Consider the following 19,376-nt stretch of genomic DNA (forward strand, 5'->3'; position numbering starts at 1 on the left):
TATTTGATGCAAGGCTTAGGTCAGCAGGTGGGTTAGAGTTCACAGAGAAGCAGCAATTTAAATTACAGAGAACTGTGATAGGAACAATAGTGGCCTCCACATCCTTATCCCCAGCACCTGTGAGTATGTTAAGTTACATACAAAGGAGGATTAAGGTAGCAGTTGGAATTAAGGTTGCTCATCAGCTGGCCTTAAAATGGGGAGTGTAGCCAGGTTATCCAGGTGGATCCAGCACAATCATAAGGATCCTTAAATGTGGAAGAAGAGGCAGAAGAGTGTCAGAGTGATGAAATGTGAGAAAGACTTGACCAGCCATTACTAGCTTTGAAGATGGAAGGGGGTCATGAGCCAAGCAACGTGGGTGGTTTCTAGAAGCTGGAAAAGGCAAAAAAAGAAAAAAAAAAAAAAAAAAAAACCGATTCTCCACTACAGTTTCCAGAAAGGAATGCAAACCTGGCAACATCTTGAGACCCACGTCAGATTTCTGAGCTATGTAACTGTAGCACAAATTTGTGTTGTTTTAAACTACCGGAGTCTGTGGTAATTTGCTACAGCAGCAATAAAATCTAACACAAGAATCTCAACACTGAGAATACGAGAGTAATCTCAAAAAAAATCATAAAAATAAATTTGAATATAGAAAAGTGAAGAACACATAAAGGGTTACAATGGATTACTATAGAACTCGAGTTGGATAGGGGAGCCTGGGTGGCTCAGTGGTTTAAACATCCAACTTTAGCTCAGGTCATGACCTTGCAGTTTGTGGGTTCAAGCCCCGTGTTGGGCTCTGTGCTGACAGCTCCGACTGGAGCTGGAGGCTGGAGCCTGCTTCGGATTCTGTGACTCCCTGCTCACATTCTGTTTCTATCTCTCAAAAATAAATAAATATTAAAAAAAAAAAAAAGAAGAAAAGAAAGAAAAGAACTCAAGTTGGATAAAGATGGGCTTAGTGAATTCTTAGGCCAGCCACTCCCATGGTTTCACTCCCAGTGTTACCTAACCCCAGGTCACCCCTTTCAGCAACTACCACGGTTGGCAGTTTTCACCCCACCCCAGCCTCATCTGTTCTAGTTAGATCGGAAAGATACTTTAAACTTTAGGGGCGCCTGGGTGGCGCAGTCGGTTAAGCGTCCGACTTCAGCCAGGTCACGATCTCGCGGTCCGTGAGTTCGAGCCCCGCGTCGGGCACTGGGCTGATGGCTCAGAGCCTGGAGCCTGTTTCCGATTCTGTGTCTCCCTCTCTCTCTGCCCCTCCCCCGTTCATGATCTGTCTCTCTCTGTCCCAAAAATAAATAAACGTTGAAAAAAAAAAAAAAAAATTAAAAAAAAAAAAGATACTTTAAACTTTAAATTTCTCAATATTCATTTATATTTTCATATATTGTTATTTTTGTACATATGTTATTTTCTAAGCACAGTAAATCATATTTTCAGTTCCTTATACGTAGAACAGACAGTGCCTTATCAATAAAAATATACGATTCAGTGAGCCCTGCTATGATGCTTATTTATGAATTTGTTCCAGTGTGATTATCACAGTAAGAAATGAGCATAACACAAAATTTCTCCTTTATTTATGCATAATTTCATTGTGAGAAATGCTAGGAAGCCAAAGAAAGCTGCAGCCAGTTGAAGTGAGCCACACAGGAATACACAAAACATACACACACCACACCTTACATATCTTCCGGCTACCCCTGTGCCATGAGCCACACCCACTCTCAGATGGTGTTACAATTGTCCACCCTATTTCAGGTAAGCTTCCTTCCACCCCTTGCTAATAACCCACAAGCTACAAACTTGCTAACATCCACTTCCCAGTAAACTTCAGAGCTTCTTCTAGGTTAAGTGCCATATGCATTATGCTGTTTACATACATCTTAACTATATAAGATGTGTAAAATGTGCCACCATTTCATTAGTTACAATCATGAAGATTACTAGGACTGGTGGGACTCACCAGAGTACTTAGTTCACTGCTTGGGTGTTGCAATGGCAATCACAAGCAACTTCCAAGCTCTGCTTCTCAGTGGTGAAAGCCCACACCTAAGAAAACACATGGCCCAGCATCTAAGTGGGTGTTCATCCCAGGCCCCAGCAGAGACCCAGTGGTAACATTAGTTGTATGAATGAGTGAGACCACAGAGTCCCCTTCCCTTCTGTTTACTCATGTTTGATCTGACCCCTACATATGCCCCACTAAGTCACATGTGTACTCCAACTATGCTTTGGCCTGGCCTCTGCTGCCCAGCTTGGATCTCCAGGCACTGAGAGATCCTAACCGGTTTTTCAATCTGTCTTCCTCTCTCATTTGAGGCATTGATCTGGATTGTCCGCCCTAATGGTGTTTTTCTATATAATCATTCCCACACTGGCATAATCTAGATACTCTGAGTAGGGACAGAATTGAAATCTTTAATCCCTATACACTAAATTCCTCACTTCCATGATCTGTTCTGTACTGCTATTGCTCAGGACCCAGAAATGACCTTAATCCTAAATCTAAAGGCCGATAGAGCCAAGAATCCTAATACTGCAGGATTCATCAAGGTTGTGTTATTCCTTTATTTCTTTTTTTTTTAAGTTTACTTATTTTTGAGGGAGGGGGGGAGAGAGAGAGAGAGAGAGAGAGAGAGAGAGAGAATATGAATGGGGGAGGGGCAGATAGAAAGGGAGACAGAGAATCCCAAGTACACTCTACACTGTCAGTGCAGAGCCTGATGTGGGGCTCGAACCCATGAACTGTGAGATCATGACATGAACCAAAATGAAGAGTCAGATGCTTAACCGACTGAGCCACCCAAGGCACTCCATGTTATTCCTGTATTTCAAGATCATAATCATCATTTCTCAGTAAAGTGATCCACACTACCAACCACCATTTAATAAACTATTCTCCACTAAGGTGTAACATTTTATAACATTTTTACTATTAGTGCATAAACCTCAACTTAAGTAGATCATTCCATATTCCATTTCCAGAAGTCTATTTTTCTCACTCAAGAGAAAGGAATAAGTCTGACTCCTGGCAAGTTCAGAAAGTAAACAAGCAGAATGGGAAGTGGCTTCAAGATGAGGAAAACAATTTGGGACTTACCCACAGCCCTGGTGACTGCAGGAACTGGCAAGAAAATAGAACAGAGCCATTAAATTGGGGGTGAGTCTTGGAATAGGTATGACATATCTCAGTTGCCAAACATGAAATTGGGGAAAAAAAGACACTTACCTGCTTACAGTTTCCTTTGTATATGTCATTTTCTAAGGAAAACAAAGATAAACATGACTGTGTGAGTTAATGACAGTTAATAAGCAGTACATAAAATGTACTGCATGGAAAACACTAATGCCCTAACACTATACTGTTATTTTACAAATCTATGTTGTTTTTCTCTATGGTTAAGCAAACAATTAAAGCAAGGTACTAATGATGCCAAGTTTGTTTTGTGACTGTGGGAATGTCCTGGCACTCAGTCTCTGTTTATGTTTCCAAAAGTTTCCGTGCTCTTTCTTAATGGGCACAGATTAATAGACTCTACTTGTTAATCATTCCAAAAAGATCTATAGATTGGAGATTGGTTGAGTTTTACATTAACCTTCCATGGACTTAGAATCAAAGTTTTTTGTGACCTAACATGTTTATAGAAACTCTCATACTAGAATAATAGGGACATGTGGATAAAACAAATGCTAAATCTGTTTCTCCAGAATTCAGACAAAAAGATAAATTATATCAATAATTGGATTTCTCGTCTGGGACATTCTAAAGCAAACTGTCCCTAAGTTTCCTCTAAATTAGTGATTTTGTTTTGAGGCCAATATAATAAAAAGAACACTAAGTTAGAAGACCTAACTTCAAGTCCCATTTTCTCTTGCTTAGATATGAAGGCAAACCCCCAAATCTCTCAATATCTCCTCTATAAAATGGAAAGACTATTACTCTAAATAACTCTCATGATATTTATAAATAACTCATTGCTCTTCTTGCTCTACAAACTCTCCTAGAATAATCGCAGCCAGTCTAAATGCTTTCAGTTGCCACGTCAAGGCAGATGACTCCTACAGCTATATTTATAACCCAAACCACTCTCCTTGGCTTCAAACCTAAATCAGGCAATTCGCATTTCACAGATTGCTCAAAACAACACATTCAAAAGTGAACTCAATCTCCCCACTACATCTACAAAGCTGCTTCTGTGCCCGAGTTCTTGGTCTTAGTCATCCAAACTAGAAATGAGGAGGCTTCCCAGGCCATTCCTTCTTCTTCTTCTCCCACTCCCATCTGACCTGTCACAGAGTTCTACTAGTCTTTTTTTCCTATTTGCATCTCTTGTGCTTCCTTTCTCTATCTTTTGTCTAGTTAGGACCCTCATTTCCTCAGATATGCAGTAATTACTAGTCTTCCTGCTCCAGTCTTGTTGCCTCCAATTCACCCCACGGTGTATAGAAACCATAATGACCTTTTTAATTCAAAACTGTCCAATCAGCCTCTGTGACTCACCTACTTATAATGTGGAGAACAAAGGCAAAAGAAATGTAAATTTAAATTTCCTTATAACCTGCAGCCCATTGACAAACACTTGAGACAGGCAGAGTATGACATTTCTTCAGGAACTCTCAACTGTTTTAATGTCAATGCTTTGCTTGAGGTAAAAACAACCTTAGCTTGACAATAGCTAGGCCTTCAGGATCCTGTGAGTCTTCTTTAGCATTAGAAAAATCTTTTTGCAAACTTCCCCTTGACTTTACCTCCCCCAAGTCCCAGGTATATAATCAGTTACTCAGGGCAATCCCAGGGCAGGTCTTCCTGCCCACAGGTCCTGTCACTTGTTCTGTAATAAAACCACCATTTTGCACCAAAGATACCTGAAGAATTCTTTCTTGGCCAGTGGCTCCGAATCCCATTTCCACATCAACAGTTTCTTATCATCCCCAGAGTTATCTACTCTTCCAGCTTCCAGTCTGATCTCTTGTCACTTATTGTCTACCCTTCCCGTATATTGGCCCAAGTCATTCCCTACAAACATCTGGCTTGTGCTATTCCCTCTGTCTGGACTGTTCATCCCAAACTCCTCATTCAGCTCACTTATACTTGTTATTTAAGATTCAATCCAGGTCTCATATCACCCCCCTTTGTCTCCATGTTGTACTAAATAATCATTGAAAGTGTATTTCCAACACCTTTAGATCTTACCAATCTAGAAGTTGCACTTGTAAAAAAAAAAAAAAAATACCTTCCAATGTAATATCACAAGAGGCTATTGTTAATGCTAATACTAACTATACATTTGCTATACATCATCTGTATTTGCTGCTCTGTCAACTGCTTCCATACTGTGGACACAACTGAGATGGGCAATGCTGACATAAATATAAATGTGTGTAGATATGTGTATTTTTTTTTCAGTTAATAGCTATTCAATATTAGCCACTGCAATTTGCAAAAGTGGTAATGACTGAGAAGGAAGGCCCAATGGTAAAGGGTAAAAAAATAATTTTTTTAAAAAAGAAAACTATGTTTGATTTTAAGCTCCAGCCCATCTGGTTTTATAATCTAGAATAAGGAATAACTCTGATGCCTAATGTTCTTATCTATAAATTGCGGATATTAGTAACTCCTTGTAGAGTTGTTATTAAATATGCTTTTAATAGGCTTAATATGTGGCCTGGTACATGGTACATACATAGCTGGTAGCTATTCTCATATTTATTAATATTGAGCAGTTAAAAACATAACAGAAGAGGGACACCTGGGTGGTTCAGTTGGTTAAGTGTCCGACTCCAGCTCAGGTCATGATCTCAAGGTTCATGGGACAGAGCCCGCATCAGGCTCTCTGTTGCTAGCATGGAGCCCACTTTGGATCTTCTGTCTCCCTCTCTCTCTGCCTCTCCCCCTTCTCACTCTCTCTTTTATTTTCTCATCATGAATACATGCATGCTACATGAAAAGGGAAAGGTGGGCAAGTAATTTGTCTATATGCATGCTTATTTATCCTTTGCTAAGAATAAGATAGCTCTAAAAGAAGGAAAATAAGTAAGCAAATTCATTAAGTAGGATCATATTTATACTTTACTAAACATTTATTCAATGAACTATATCTTAGTGTCATTGGTAGCTACTCTGAATTGATAATATGCAAAACCGTGGCAAGAGTGACTCTCGAGGACTTCTATTCTTAGCCTAAACCTTTGCTGAGTATTATTTCCAAATATTTACATTTATAAACATAAGACCGAGGCTCTTACTGGGTTAACAATGTTCATTTTAACAGCCAGAGCTAGGGATACAAAGACTCCGCCATGCCCTATGGCAGCTCACTCAAATAGCCTCATTCAACAACAAAAGTAATGCAGGTGTTTGGTGTTGCTCTTTCTTCCTTCAAGCCTGAGCTGTGTGTAGGCACTCCTACAATAGTCCAGCAATTCTTCCCTTGTTAGTACACTTACCTTCATAATTAAATTTCTATGTTCCACAGACTGACTAAAATTTGTGCCCATTTCAAATATAGTTGTGTTTCCATCCTCACACAAATTCATCCAGTAACGATATTCCTCACGTCCAGGAAGTCGATCCCAAAATGTCCGGAAGGCTTCCCAGACAGCTTCCTGACACACTGGACAACAGACAAAGAAGAATTTTTATGGAAAGTACTTTCAGGTTCTCACAATGATCATGAACCTGTTTATTCAGATTTCCAAGGCACTCTTGCCCACAGTGTCCATTCTAGAAGGACATAGGAATGATTCTCAAAGTTCTTCTGTTTATGTATGTCCAGTTTAAACTTTTCAGATATGAAGAGAATGTGCACTCCCCACTCCTTTCCTTTACAGAGGAATTTAATTCACTTTCTAATAGGCAGGGTTTTTTTTTCCCCATATCTTAAAAAAAATCCACGTTTGGGCTTTATGAGAGTGAAGCAGATGTTAAAAATACTTAAAAAGGCGAAAAAATAAACAAACTGTGATATATCCATATGATGCAGTATTATTCAGTGATAAAAATAAATGAGGTTTCAAGCTATGAAAAGACATGGTGAAGACTTAAATGCATATTGCTAAGTAAAAGAAGCCAGTCTGAAAAAGCTACATACTGTATAATTCCAATGATATGACATTCTGGAAAGGGCCAAAGTATGAAAATTGTAAAAAGATCAGTGGTTGCCAGGGGTTGGGGGAAGGGAAAGACAAAGAGGTGAAGAACAGTGGTTTTTTTAGGGCAAGGAAGTCACTCTGTACGACTCTGTAATAATGGAAACACGTCATTATACATTTCTCAAAACACAATACGAGCTCTAATTAAGAATAGTGTGTCTGTCCATTTTGGCTCATCAATTGTAACAAACGTGCTACACTAATACAAAATGCTAATAAGAGGGAAAAATGTGTGTGTGGAAGAGTGGCAGTATAGGTAACTCTCTGGACTTTCTGCTCAATTTTTCTGTAAACCTGAAACTTCTCTAAACATTAAAATCTATTAACTAAAAAAAAGATAGAAGTAGAGAACAAACGGGTGGTTGCCTGAGGGGAGGGAGGTGGGAGGATACCAAATGGGTGAAGGGAAGTGAGAGATATAGGGTTCCAGTTATGGGATGAATAAGTCACAGGAATATAACTCACAGCATAAGGAATATAGTCAATGACATTGTAATAGCATTGCATGGTGACAGATTGTAGCTACACTTGTGGTGAGCATGGCATAATGTAGAAACTTGCAGAATCACTACCTTGTATATTTGAAAGTTATTTAGTTATTTATTTTTTATTTTTTAATGTTTATTTTTGAAAAGAGACAGAGCATAAGTGGGGGAGGGGCAGAGAGAGAGGAAGACACAGAAACCAAAGCACATTCCAGGCTCTGAGCTGTCAGCACAGAGCCTGACGTGGGGCTCAAACTCACGAACTATGAGATCATGACCTAAGCCAAAGTCAGACACTCAACCCACTGAGCCACCCAGGCACCCAGAAACTAATTTAATATTGTATGTCAATTACACTCAAAAAAATTTTTTTACGATATGAGGACTAAAAAATTAATGATTTTTAGGAGAAATGTACTACTATATTAAAAACAAATTCAGTCTATCTGCTAAGTTATTCCAAAGCATCAAATCTGAATGGATGCTAAACAGACTGTCTGCACATTTTGTATACATTAAGTATATTGGTTTCCTGTAACCATTTCATTGGCCAAATGCCAGACACTGTGGACAACAGACAGACTGAGATGGGAGGGAAGAGGAGCAGAGCGCTAAGGGAGAAAGAAGGATTTAAATGCACAGAGATCAAGACCATTATTTTTCATTATTTTTCATCTCAAGAAAGCTGAATGCTTATCCAGTAACATATTGAGGTGGAGCCCCTGAACTCACAGAGTCAGATCTAAATTCTAGCCCCAGCTTCATAACCACAGGTAACTTACCTAGCCGGTCAGCGCTGCAATGTGCTTTATTTATTTGTTTATTTGAGAGACAGTGAGCTAGCGAGAGACAGAGTGAGCAAACTCGAGTCGGGGAGACAGGGAGAGCGACAGAATCTTAAGCAGGCTCCATGCACAACACAGAGCCTGACACCGGGCTCAATCCCACAACACTGGGATAACAACATGAGCCAAAATCAAGAGTCAGAGGCTCAAATGACTGAACCACCCAAGCGCCCCTCATCCCTCTTATTTAATTGAATAAATGATTACTGCCTTACCTACCTACCTGTGAGAGTATTTTATAAATCACATAGTGCTACATGAATATCAGTGTTATAACCATAATGGATTCTGGGTGTCTGACAGTTGTTTGATGGAAGAAGATAGTCTAAGCCAAAGAACAAGACTCGAGTTTTAACAGAGAGGAAAATATATGAATATTTAAAGTTTCTCCATCAATTGATTTTTCAGGGTTAAAATAAACCTTTGTTTGCAAACTTAGTTTTCTCTTTCAGTGAACTAACTGCATCCTTATAACTGTTCTTTCGAACTTGTGATCATACAGTATACAGAAGAATCCAGCCAAGGCTGACTGAGACAGAGCTGACCACCTGCAGATTCATAGTTCTTCCTTTCTTCATCCTAAAACTTGCAAATGAAAATTTAGTGCCCACCAGAAGACAATGCAAAGGTGAAAGTCTAGGTTGGTAAAAACTAAAAAAAAAAAAAAAAAAAAAAAAAATGAACGTCTGTAAGGTCTGGTTATGAAATAAAGTGATTCAAAGAAACTATAAAAAATATTGTGACTGAAAAACCATACAATAAAACCTTGGATTGCAAGTAACTTGTTCTGTGAGTGTTCTGCAAGTTAAGCAAACGCTTTAAATTTTAACTTGATAAACGAGCAATGAATGGCAATACGAGTAGCAAATGATGCCTAATGTCACATGATCACAACTAAGCCAGTGGTGTTCTCTCTCTCTCTCTCTCTCTCTCTCACTGCAGGATTATGGGTGATCCTCTCCCATGCTCAGATGCTCAATCTCAGGCTGTGGTGTTTGGAAGCAATCAGTGATTTTTCAGAATGTTGGTAGGTGCCCACAACTGGCACTAAAGTATTTTTTGCCACTTCAAAGCACCTGTGGACAGTCCTTTGCTTTTCCATACAAGAGTTTGCTTAGGAATGCTTTGCTTCATTCTAGGTCAGGCTGACTGCAGATAGAGACCCTTTCCTCTGCTGCCTTATTGCCGGTTACCTTAAATACAGTATATGACAAAAGGTTATTAATACTGTATTGTAGTCAACATCTGTGTGAATGTATACAATTGTCCCTATGCCCAAAAAGATTCCACTGAGCCAATAGATAGCAGTGATTCTGTTAGTGATAGGGAAGGTCCTACACAATTACCCTCCTCTCTCTTGTCTCCCTCACACCAGCCACGAAGGTTTTCAAGGGTAAGTGCGGTTATTTTTCCTTCTATTTTGTATTTTCTTTATTATTTTGTATTATATTACAGCATTGTAATATTTTTTTTAATCTTTTTAATGTTTGTTTATTTTTGAGAGAGAGAGAGAGAGACAGAGCATGAGCAGGTGAGGGGCAGAGAGACAAGGAGACACAGAATCCAAAGCATGCTCCAGGCTCTGAGCTATCGGCACATGGCACGATGCAGGGCTTGAACTCATGAACTGTGAGATGGTGCCATGAGCCAAAGTTGGATGCTTAACCGACTGAGTCACCCAGGTGCCCCAGTATTGTAATCATTTTTATATGAATATTTTTGGCTTGTGGAATGAATCATTTGAGTTTCCATTATTTCTTATGAGGAAATTTGCTTTGATATACAAGTGCTTTCAATTATAAGCATGTTTCTAGAACAAATTAAGCTCACAAACCAAGGTTTTACTATATATCTCTATAGAAAGAAAAAAAATCTCAATAACTTATTTACAGTACACACAGAAAATAATTTGAAATATGAAGGCTAATATTATGAAGATCCTAAGAGAAAAGACAGAAGAACATTTATATGACTTGAGGATAGGCAAAGCTTTCATAAACAGGACACAGAAAGCAACAACTATAGGGGCACCTAGGTGTCTCAGTTGATTGAGTGTCTGGTCATGATCACAGATTGTGGGATCGAGCCATGCATCTGGCTCTGTGTGGAGCCTACTTAAGATTCTCTCTCTCTCTCTCTCTCTCTCTCTCTCTCTCTCTGCCCCTCTCCCTTGCTTGCTCTGTCTCTCTAAAATAATTTTTTTAAAAGCAGTAATTATAAAAGAAAAAAATAGAAATTAGAATTTATCACAATTAACAACTATTTATCAAAGACACTATTAATAAAAAATGGATAGGCAAAGGATACCTCTGGCAGAAAATATTCAAAATACATATATGACACAGAACTGGTATTTAGGATATTTAAAGAATTTCTACAACTCTCTAATAAAAAGTCAAACAATCCAATTTTTAAAACAGGTAAAAGGGGCGCCTGGGTGGCTCAGTTGGTTGAGTGTCTGACTTCAGCTCAAGTCATGATTTCACAGTTCGTGGGTTCGAGGCCCACATCGGGTTCTGTGCTGACAGCTCAGAGCCTGGAGCCTGTTTCAGATTCTGTGTCTCCCTCTCTCTGCCCCTACCCAGCTCATGCTCTGTCTCAAAAATAAACATTAAAAAAAAAAAAAAAAAAAAAAAAAAAAACATGTAAAAGACTGGAACACTTTACAAAGGAAGAGCTACAAAAAGCCAATAAATGTGTGAAAAAGTGCTATCATTCATCTTCGGAGAAATGAAAATTAAAGCATCCAGACATGAATCATTAACATTATTAAGATAGTAATATCTCCAACTTGATCCATTGCAATCCTATCAAAACGCTGGTTGACTTCTTTATAGAAATTGACAAGCTAGTCCTAAAATTCATATGGAGGGGTGGCTGCATGGCTCAGTCAGTTCAGTGTCTGACTCTTGATTTTGGCTCAGGTTGTGGCAATGAGCCCCATATCGGGCTCCATGCTGAGCGTGTCACCTGCCTCACATTCTCTTTCTCTTCCTCTGCCCCTCTCCCCCTGCTTGTACTCTCTTTCTCTCTAAAATAAAGAAAAATAAAATTCATATGGAATTACAATGAATCTAAATAACCAAAACTATTTTGAAAAAGAACAAATAGATAAATTGGACTTTATCAAAAACAAAAACTTTAGTACATGGAAGACACCATCAAGAAAGTGAAAAGACAACCCACAGAATGAGAAAAAATACTTTCAATTCATTTATCCAATAAGAAACTTGTATCTAGAATATATAAAGAACTGTTATAACTCAATAATAAAAAAAAAACAACCCAATTAAAAAATAGGGAAGGATCTAAAGATATTCTTCAAAAGAGGATATTCAAATGACCAAAAGCAAATAAAAAGATGTCCAATGTTATTAATCACTAGAGAAATGCAAATCAAAACCAGGGCATATCATTTCACACCTACTAGGATGGTTGTAATTTTTTTTTTTAAGGAAAATCATAGTGCTGGCAAAGATGTCGAGAAATCAGAATCTTACACACTGCTGTTGTGAATGTAAGATGGTGCAGCTACTTTAGAAAACTATCTGGCCTTCCTCATATGGATAAACACAGAGTTACCATAAAATCCCAAAATTCTACTCCTAGGTACACACCTAAATAGCTAAAAACAACCCAAATGCCCATCAACTAAGAAATGGATACACGAAATGTGGTATATCCATACAAGAAAATAATATAGGCCATAAAACAGAATAAACTACTGATACATGCTACAGCATGGATGAACCTTGAAAACATTACGCAAAATGAAAGAGGACTGTCACAAAAGATCACATATTATATTATCTCATTTATTTGACATATCCATAACAGACAAGTTTATACAAGTAAAAAGCAGATTCATGATTGCTTAGGTCTAGGGAGAGGGGTAGCGGGAAAAGAGGGATAAGAGAGTGATGACTAAAGAGTATGAGGTTTCTTTTTGAAGTGATGTAGTATTTTTAAACTAAGTGTGATAATGGTTGCAGGTTTCTGTGAATATACTAGAAAACCATTGGATTCTATACATTAAATGGATGAGTTGCATGATATGTAATTTACGTCTCAATAAAATTGTAAAAAAATGTAATTCCCTCCAGAAAGGTAATACATCCTTAATTTATCCAATGGCTTTCCAGTTAAGAGCTATCTGACAAGAAGGTCCAATTAACTAACTTGGGATAACAGGATTCAGAACACTTACATTTTGATAAAGGAAGAGAACTGGGAGGAAGTGTGGAGCATTCATGCAGCTCGGAGAGGGGAAACCTAAACAGGACACTGCAGGCAGTAAACAGTAAAATCATCATGATTCCAGGGAAAGAGGTACTAAGAAGGGCAAAGCACCACCAGAGATAATTGCCACATACTTCATTACGGCCTAGAATTAGACCTGTTCTGAAGTCCCACCCTTGTGACACAATTTTCATGTAGCCTTTAGTGACTGCTAAAAGTAACTTTCTATTTTTGAGAAGATAACTGATTTATAAATGTCTCTCTTGTGGTGGAGAAAACCTGCCCTGCAAACTGCTGGAGGAAAGCAAAATATGGATGACAGTATTCTGAATAACGAAGGGCCTGCATTTAATCTGTCTTTAATCCTTTTACTAGGGCTCAGGCTGTGCGTCTTATCCAGTAAATAGAAATCCATTATGGAACAAAGTCTTATTTTCCTCTCAGAATCGTGGTACCCAAAACATATACAACAGTCAATTTGGTGCAATAAAGCAAGAAATAAAAGGCATATAAATTGGAATATGAGAAGTAAAATTATCTTTATATGCAAATAATCATCTTTGTAGAAAACCTTAAGGAATACACAAAAAAGCTACTAGAACAAATAAGTGAATTTAGCAAATTACAGAATAAAAGGCCAATATACAAAATGCAGTTGTATGCCTCTTATACTGGCAAGAACAATCAGAAACTAAAATAACATTGGGGCACCTGGGTGGCTTATTCAGTTAAGTGCCCAACTCTTGGCTTTGGCTCAGGTCATGATCTCATGGTTCATGAGTTTGAGCCCTGTGTTGGGCTCTGTGCTGATATCAAGGAGCCTGCTTGGGATTCTCTCTCTCCCACTCTCTCTCTCTGCCTCTCCCCCATTCGTGCTCTCCTTCTCAGAATAAATAAACATTTTTAAAAAAGAAATTAAAATAACATTAACAATGGCATAAAAAATAAAAATATATAAATCTGATAAAAAGAGCTATAAGACCTATACACTGAAAATTACAAAACACTGTCAAGAGAAATTGAAGAAGACCTAAGTAAATGGTGGGCTGTATCACATTCATAGAGCAGAAGACCCAATATTGTTAAGATGACAATTCTTCCTAAATTGATCAATAAATTCAACACAACCGCAATCAAAATTCCAGCCACCCTTTTTGTATAAGTTGGCAAGCTGATGCTAATATTTATATGAAACACAAAGAACCTAGCATTACGAAGTGAATTTGGAAAAAGAAGAACAAAGTTGAAGAACTTTCCCTATCTGATTCAAAGACTTATTGTAATCAAGCCAGTGTCGTATTGGCATAAAAACAGGCATGTAGATCAGTGGAAGAAAATGAAGAAATAGACTCACTAAATACAGAAGACTGATTTTTCAACAAAGCCTTAAAGGCAAGAAAGGATAATCTTTTTAATAAATGGTGCTGGAACAATTGGCTAAGCATATGCAAATATTTAACTCTGATCCATATACCCCACATACAAAAATTAACTCAGAGTAGATCATAGACCTAAATGTAAAACCTGAAAATTATAAAGTTTTTACAGGAAAAGATAGAAAATTCTTTTGACTTTGGGTTAGGCAAACTTAGATAAAACCAAAAACAAGCATGACCCCCCCCCCAAAAAAAACAAAAACAAAAAAAAAACCTTTTAAGTTGAACGTCATCAAAATTGAAAACTTCTGTTTCTCAAAAGACATTATTAAGAAAAGCAAAAGACAAGCCACACACTGGGTGAAAATGTATGCAAAACATGTATCTGACAAAGAGCTTGTATTTAGAATATATTAAGAACTCTTACAATTCTATAAGACAAATGACCCAATTATTTTTTTTAATGAGCAAAATATTTGAATAAACTCTTCACCAAAAAAGATAAACAAATGGTAAATGAGCACATGAAAAAGGTGCTCAACATCACTAGCCATTAAGAAAATGCATATTAAAACCAATACAATTGCTTCATAGTCACTAGAATGGTTACAGTTTAAAAAGACTGACTACACCAAGTATTACAAGGATGTAGAAAAACTGGAACTCTAATACAGTGCAGGTGGTACAGCCACATTGGGAAACAGTTTAGCAACTTCATAAAGAGTTAAACATACACCTATCATGAGATCCAGCCATTCCACTATTTTTTTTTAATTTTTTTTTAATGTTTATTTTTGAGAGAGACACAGAGAGCTTGAGCGGGGCTCAAGACTCCGAGCTGTCCGCACAGAGCCCGTCGTGGGGCTCGAACTCACAGGCCGTGAGATCATGACCTGAGCCAAACAAAGTCAGACGCCCAACTGTCTGAACCACCGAGGCGGCCCTCCAGCCATTGCACTATTAACCAAAAGGTTTTGTTGACACAAAAACTTGAATGCAAGTGTTCATGACAGCTTTCTTTATAATAACTGAAAAAAACCCTAGTATCCCAAAATGTGGTATATCCCTAAAATAGAATACTACTCAACAATAAAAGGAAACAAACTACTGATAAAAAAAAAAGTCACAAATGAGTCTCGAAATAATTGCACTGAGCAAAAGAAGCCAGACAAAAAAGTGTACATATATGATTACATTTATATATAAAAGTGTAGAAAATGCAAACAATTCATAGTGATAAAAAGCAGATTAGGTTGCCTCAGTACTGGGATAAAGGGAAGTGCTGAGAGGGACAGATTACAAAGGCAAATAAGAAAATGTTTAGTGGTGAGTGATACATTCATTACCTTAACTGCATGATTTCAAGGGTAAATATGTTTGTCAAAACTAATCAGATTATGTAATTTAAATATGCAGCGATAATCCATCAAAGTATACCTCAATAAAGTTATATTTTAAAAGTCCACCTACAAATATAATTTTTTAAAGTAGGAGGAGAGTATTAACTGCGTTCAACCCCAAGCACCCTAAATATCTGTTTAATTTCACAAATCATTAGGTTAAATGCAGTTGCTTCTTGCTTAAATGAAGGTATTTTTCAAATTTGTTACACCACCTAGCAACTGAAGCCAAATTCTCTATTAAGGAAAAATTGGGCAAACCACTAAAATGAATTAGCTTGGTAGAAAGAGCTAAGATCCTTGGTTGGACACTGAATGGATCTCTCCCTCTAATTTCCAAATATTTGGTTCTAAGGGCATAATCCAATTATCCCTACAAAATCTCTTCAAGACCTTTGCTGAAATATTCATTTTTCCTAATTTTCAAAAACATAAAATATTTACTCTTTACAATGACAGTATATCAACACTGTTACAGTCCTGATGTGCTGTGCCTAGTCTTTTAGGTCTGTGAGGTCCCTTTCTAATGGTCCCATTCATAGCATCTGTATTTTAAAATCAATTACTCTAGGAATGCTTTTCTTTTTGTTGGCTTCTTTTTCAATAGTACCTCTTGAATTTATAAACATAAGAGCAAAGAAATTAAAAGGTATAACCACATTGCTTAAATGGTTATTTCCTCTTTACCACTTACCCAGCATCTACCTAGATATTCTGATCTATTTATTTTAAAAGGAAAAACCGAGGCAATAGAAATAACGTTTTGAAAAGTTATGAACTGTCATTCCCATTCATCTTCAGTCTTTTATTCTCTTCCCACTCTCTTTGGAATTTGCCACTTCTGGCACATGCCCTATATACAAAAGTCAGAATCAATGGATTTCCATTATAAAAGTAAAAGGAAAGCTTATTGCTTAGTAATGTTTGATAACCTCACAGTATAATCAAGAGTTGTAAATACACTCCTTAAAAAATGTGTTAATACAGTGGCACTTAAAAAATTAGGGGTGCCTGGGCGGCTCAGTTGGTTAAGATTTCAACTTCAGCTCAGGTCATGATCTCACAGTCTGTGAGTTCGAGCCCCGCGTCAGGCTGTGTGCTGACAGCTCAGAGCCTGGAGCCTGCTTCGGATGCTGTCTCCCTCTCTCTCTGCCTGACTCCCGCTCACACTCTGTCTCTCTCTCTCTCTCTCTCTCAAAATAAGGAATAAACATTAAAAAATTATTTTAACAAAAAAATTTTATATATGTAATATCTGGTATTACTTTATTTTAAAAACACTTGCTTAGAGAGTATTATGCTATGCAAAATAAGGTAGTCGAAGAAAGACAAATTACCGTGTGATTTCACTCATATGTGGAATTTAAGAAACAAAACAAATAAGCATAGGTTAAAAAAGAGAGAGGCAAACCAAGAAACAGACTCTTAACTATAGAGAACAAACTGATGGCTACCAGTAGGGAGATAGGTAGGGGGATAGGAGATAGGGATTAAGGAGTGTACTTGTTCTGATGAGAACTGGGTGCTGTATGTTAAGTGTTGAATCGCATAAATTGTATACCTGAAACTAATACTGTACTGTATGTTGAATAGCTGGAACTTAAATAACAACTTAAAACAGAAAACACTAGCTCTGAAATGAATAAATGAATGAATGAATCAATCAATCACTTGCTTGGGTGACAGAGGAGGAGGGGAAGGACAAGACGGAGGAAAATAAAAAAGGAGAAGATAAAGTAGCAGCTTAGACTTGAAGGTTCATAGAGCCCAGCATATGGAAAATGGCAAGTGCCCCACAAACATTTGTTGAAAACATACATAAATGAACTAGCCTGATTTCACTATCATTTAATCATCCACGTCCACTTTAGTTTACTAGCATCACATCCATCATATCACATTGTCTCTTTAGCAGCAAAAAAGCAAAGTTTGAGAATCGTTTAAATCTGAGGGACATATTATGGTCAATTAAGCAATTTTGGTTAGTAAATTTAAGATAGTAAATTTAAGAAACAGAATGAATTCACCTAATGAAAAAGTATTCAATCAAGGATAATACTGTTAAATTAAAAATAAAATCCTAGTTCTGTTGCTTTAGGGTCTATTGTGAGAGTTGTCATCATCTTAGATATAAGGTTTATGTGTACCAACCAGAGTATAACCAGCATGAATCTGCAGAATGTCTAAACTATAAAATATAGACATGTATTATATTTTCATGTACATAAAGTAACTAATTAGCCAAATAGGTAAGTATACCATGGTAAATATATTTTGTGGGCATATTTAGACTAATTACTTAATGAAGAAGTAAAAATAGTTAAATCTTCTAGTAACATAAACTGGTATTTTTGAAGTGCTTCAAAGATTTAAGCCATTTCTTCCCTTAATACAAACTTTCCTCTGAAGCTATATAAATATTATACTTATAGCAAGTCCTTTTTCCATAGCTAAGAGAAAGATAATATTTGGCTCCGTGTCTAAATTATCACATACTCTGAATTTTAACAAGATACAACAACATGCTAGGACTATGTCTGAATTTCATCACGGAGTCCCAAGGTTTGGATGTTCACTTACCTCGTACTTTAAAGTACTTTACATGCTTTGCCACAGCCTCTGTAATGTTTTCATCTGGGCAGGTTTTTACACCATTAGGAAACAGAATAGATCGCCTTCTTCTGAGCAACCACAGTTTCTCAGCTTCTCTGTGGTCCAAAGGTAGTTTCTTTTCAGTAGAATGAGAAGGCTCCCCGGATTCCTTGTCAGTCAGGCGAAAAGAAACTGCACTCTTGGGTTCTTGGATATCTTCTAAAGATATGTAGGTTTGTGCTACATAGTGAAAGCATAGACAAGTCTTCTGATAATGAATGAAGATACAGAATGAAAAGTAACAAAGAAAAACTGACTTTTGTGCCACATTTGGATTTTGAAGTCAATGCTCAAATTGTAAACGTGCATACTTAAGAGGGGAGGAGTGAGCAGTCAATCTTTTCTCCATCTAATTCCTACTCCTTTATTTCAAGATTCTTAGTTGTTAAAATCAACTATATATCCAATTTCAATACAAGAAATAAGCGGAAGTCTGAAGAAGAAATTACTAATGAAAAGGAAAACCAAAAATATTAAGAGAGATTTTAAAGTTTAAATGAAGCGATATCAAAGCCTAACAGAGTAGTATTTGATTCAAGTTCTTACAACGGTCATATTAAATTAAATAATGTTAAAGAGAATACACTAGAGATATAAAGAAAAATAAAAAATTAAAATTAAAAAGCTTTTTAAATACCTGTTAATGATGGAAGGTTTCCTTCTATCACGACAAATATCAAAATACCCAGAGAAATCTTCCCAAAATGAGGAAACATAATCATTTGGGCCAAAATCAAAGGAATAAGGAGAGGCCAAAATCCTTGAGCACCCAAAAAAGCCTTGAAACTTCCAGTAACGAATTATTATAGAAAAGGTCTAACATTTCAAAGTTTATCTTTGAAAACTGACAACCATTCCAAAACCATTATAAATTAGCTTAAATAAAAATGGTATCCTTTCAAAATACCTCTCACTTCTTTTCTGAAAGAAGCAGCACGCTATGAAAGCAGAAGAGACAAGCTAATTAGAACAGATGGAGAGAGACAATTTCTTTATTCTAATCCAGTCAGCTAAGCTCTTTACAAACACGTTCTTTGCCATAACCAGACAGTCCACTTAAAAATAATGTTTCACATATAATTCACTGAGCTTTACAATTTTTCTGAATCTACTGGTTGAACCTGATAGATTCCCATGTACTTTGGGTTTTTCTAGGGCCTGTTATTTGTAAACATATAATTTGTAAGCCCAGACTCACTATACATATCTACTTCAGAAATACAGAGCTAC

The 19,376-nt window shown here is 37.0% G+C and overlaps 1 protein-coding gene across 3 annotated transcripts in view; it reads right to left on the reverse strand.

Annotated features, from left to right (window-relative positions):
• The window catches only part of IMPG2 (interphotoreceptor matrix proteoglycan 2), an 81,368-nt gene extending 62,256 nt beyond the window's left edge, over positions 1–19,112 (reverse strand). For 2 of the 3 annotated variants that reach the window (XM_045501856.1, XM_045501855.1), the window contains exons 1-5: positions 18,784–19,112; positions 18,075–18,326; positions 6,445–6,611; positions 3,227–3,258; positions 3,098–3,121 (exon numbers count right to left, since the gene is read on the reverse strand). In XM_045501856.1, the coding sequence (XP_045357812.1) occupies positions 3,098–3,121; positions 3,227–3,258; positions 6,445–6,611; positions 18,075–18,326; positions 18,784–18,868 (560 nt within the window). In that variant the 5' untranslated portion in view covers positions 18,869–19,112. The remainder of the gene's footprint in view (positions 1–3,097; positions 3,122–3,226; positions 3,259–6,444; positions 6,612–18,074; positions 18,327–18,783) is intronic. The other variant, XM_045501857.1, reaches the window with a different exon arrangement.
• Positions 19,113–19,376: the final 264 nt, after the last annotated feature.

Source organism: Leopardus geoffroyi, chromosome C2 (assembly GCF_018350155.1).
Source record: "Leopardus geoffroyi isolate Oge1 chromosome C2, O.geoffroyi_Oge1_pat1.0, whole genome shotgun sequence".
In the NCBI taxonomy this organism is placed as follows: Eukaryota; Metazoa; Chordata; class Mammalia; order Carnivora; family Felidae; genus Leopardus; species Leopardus geoffroyi.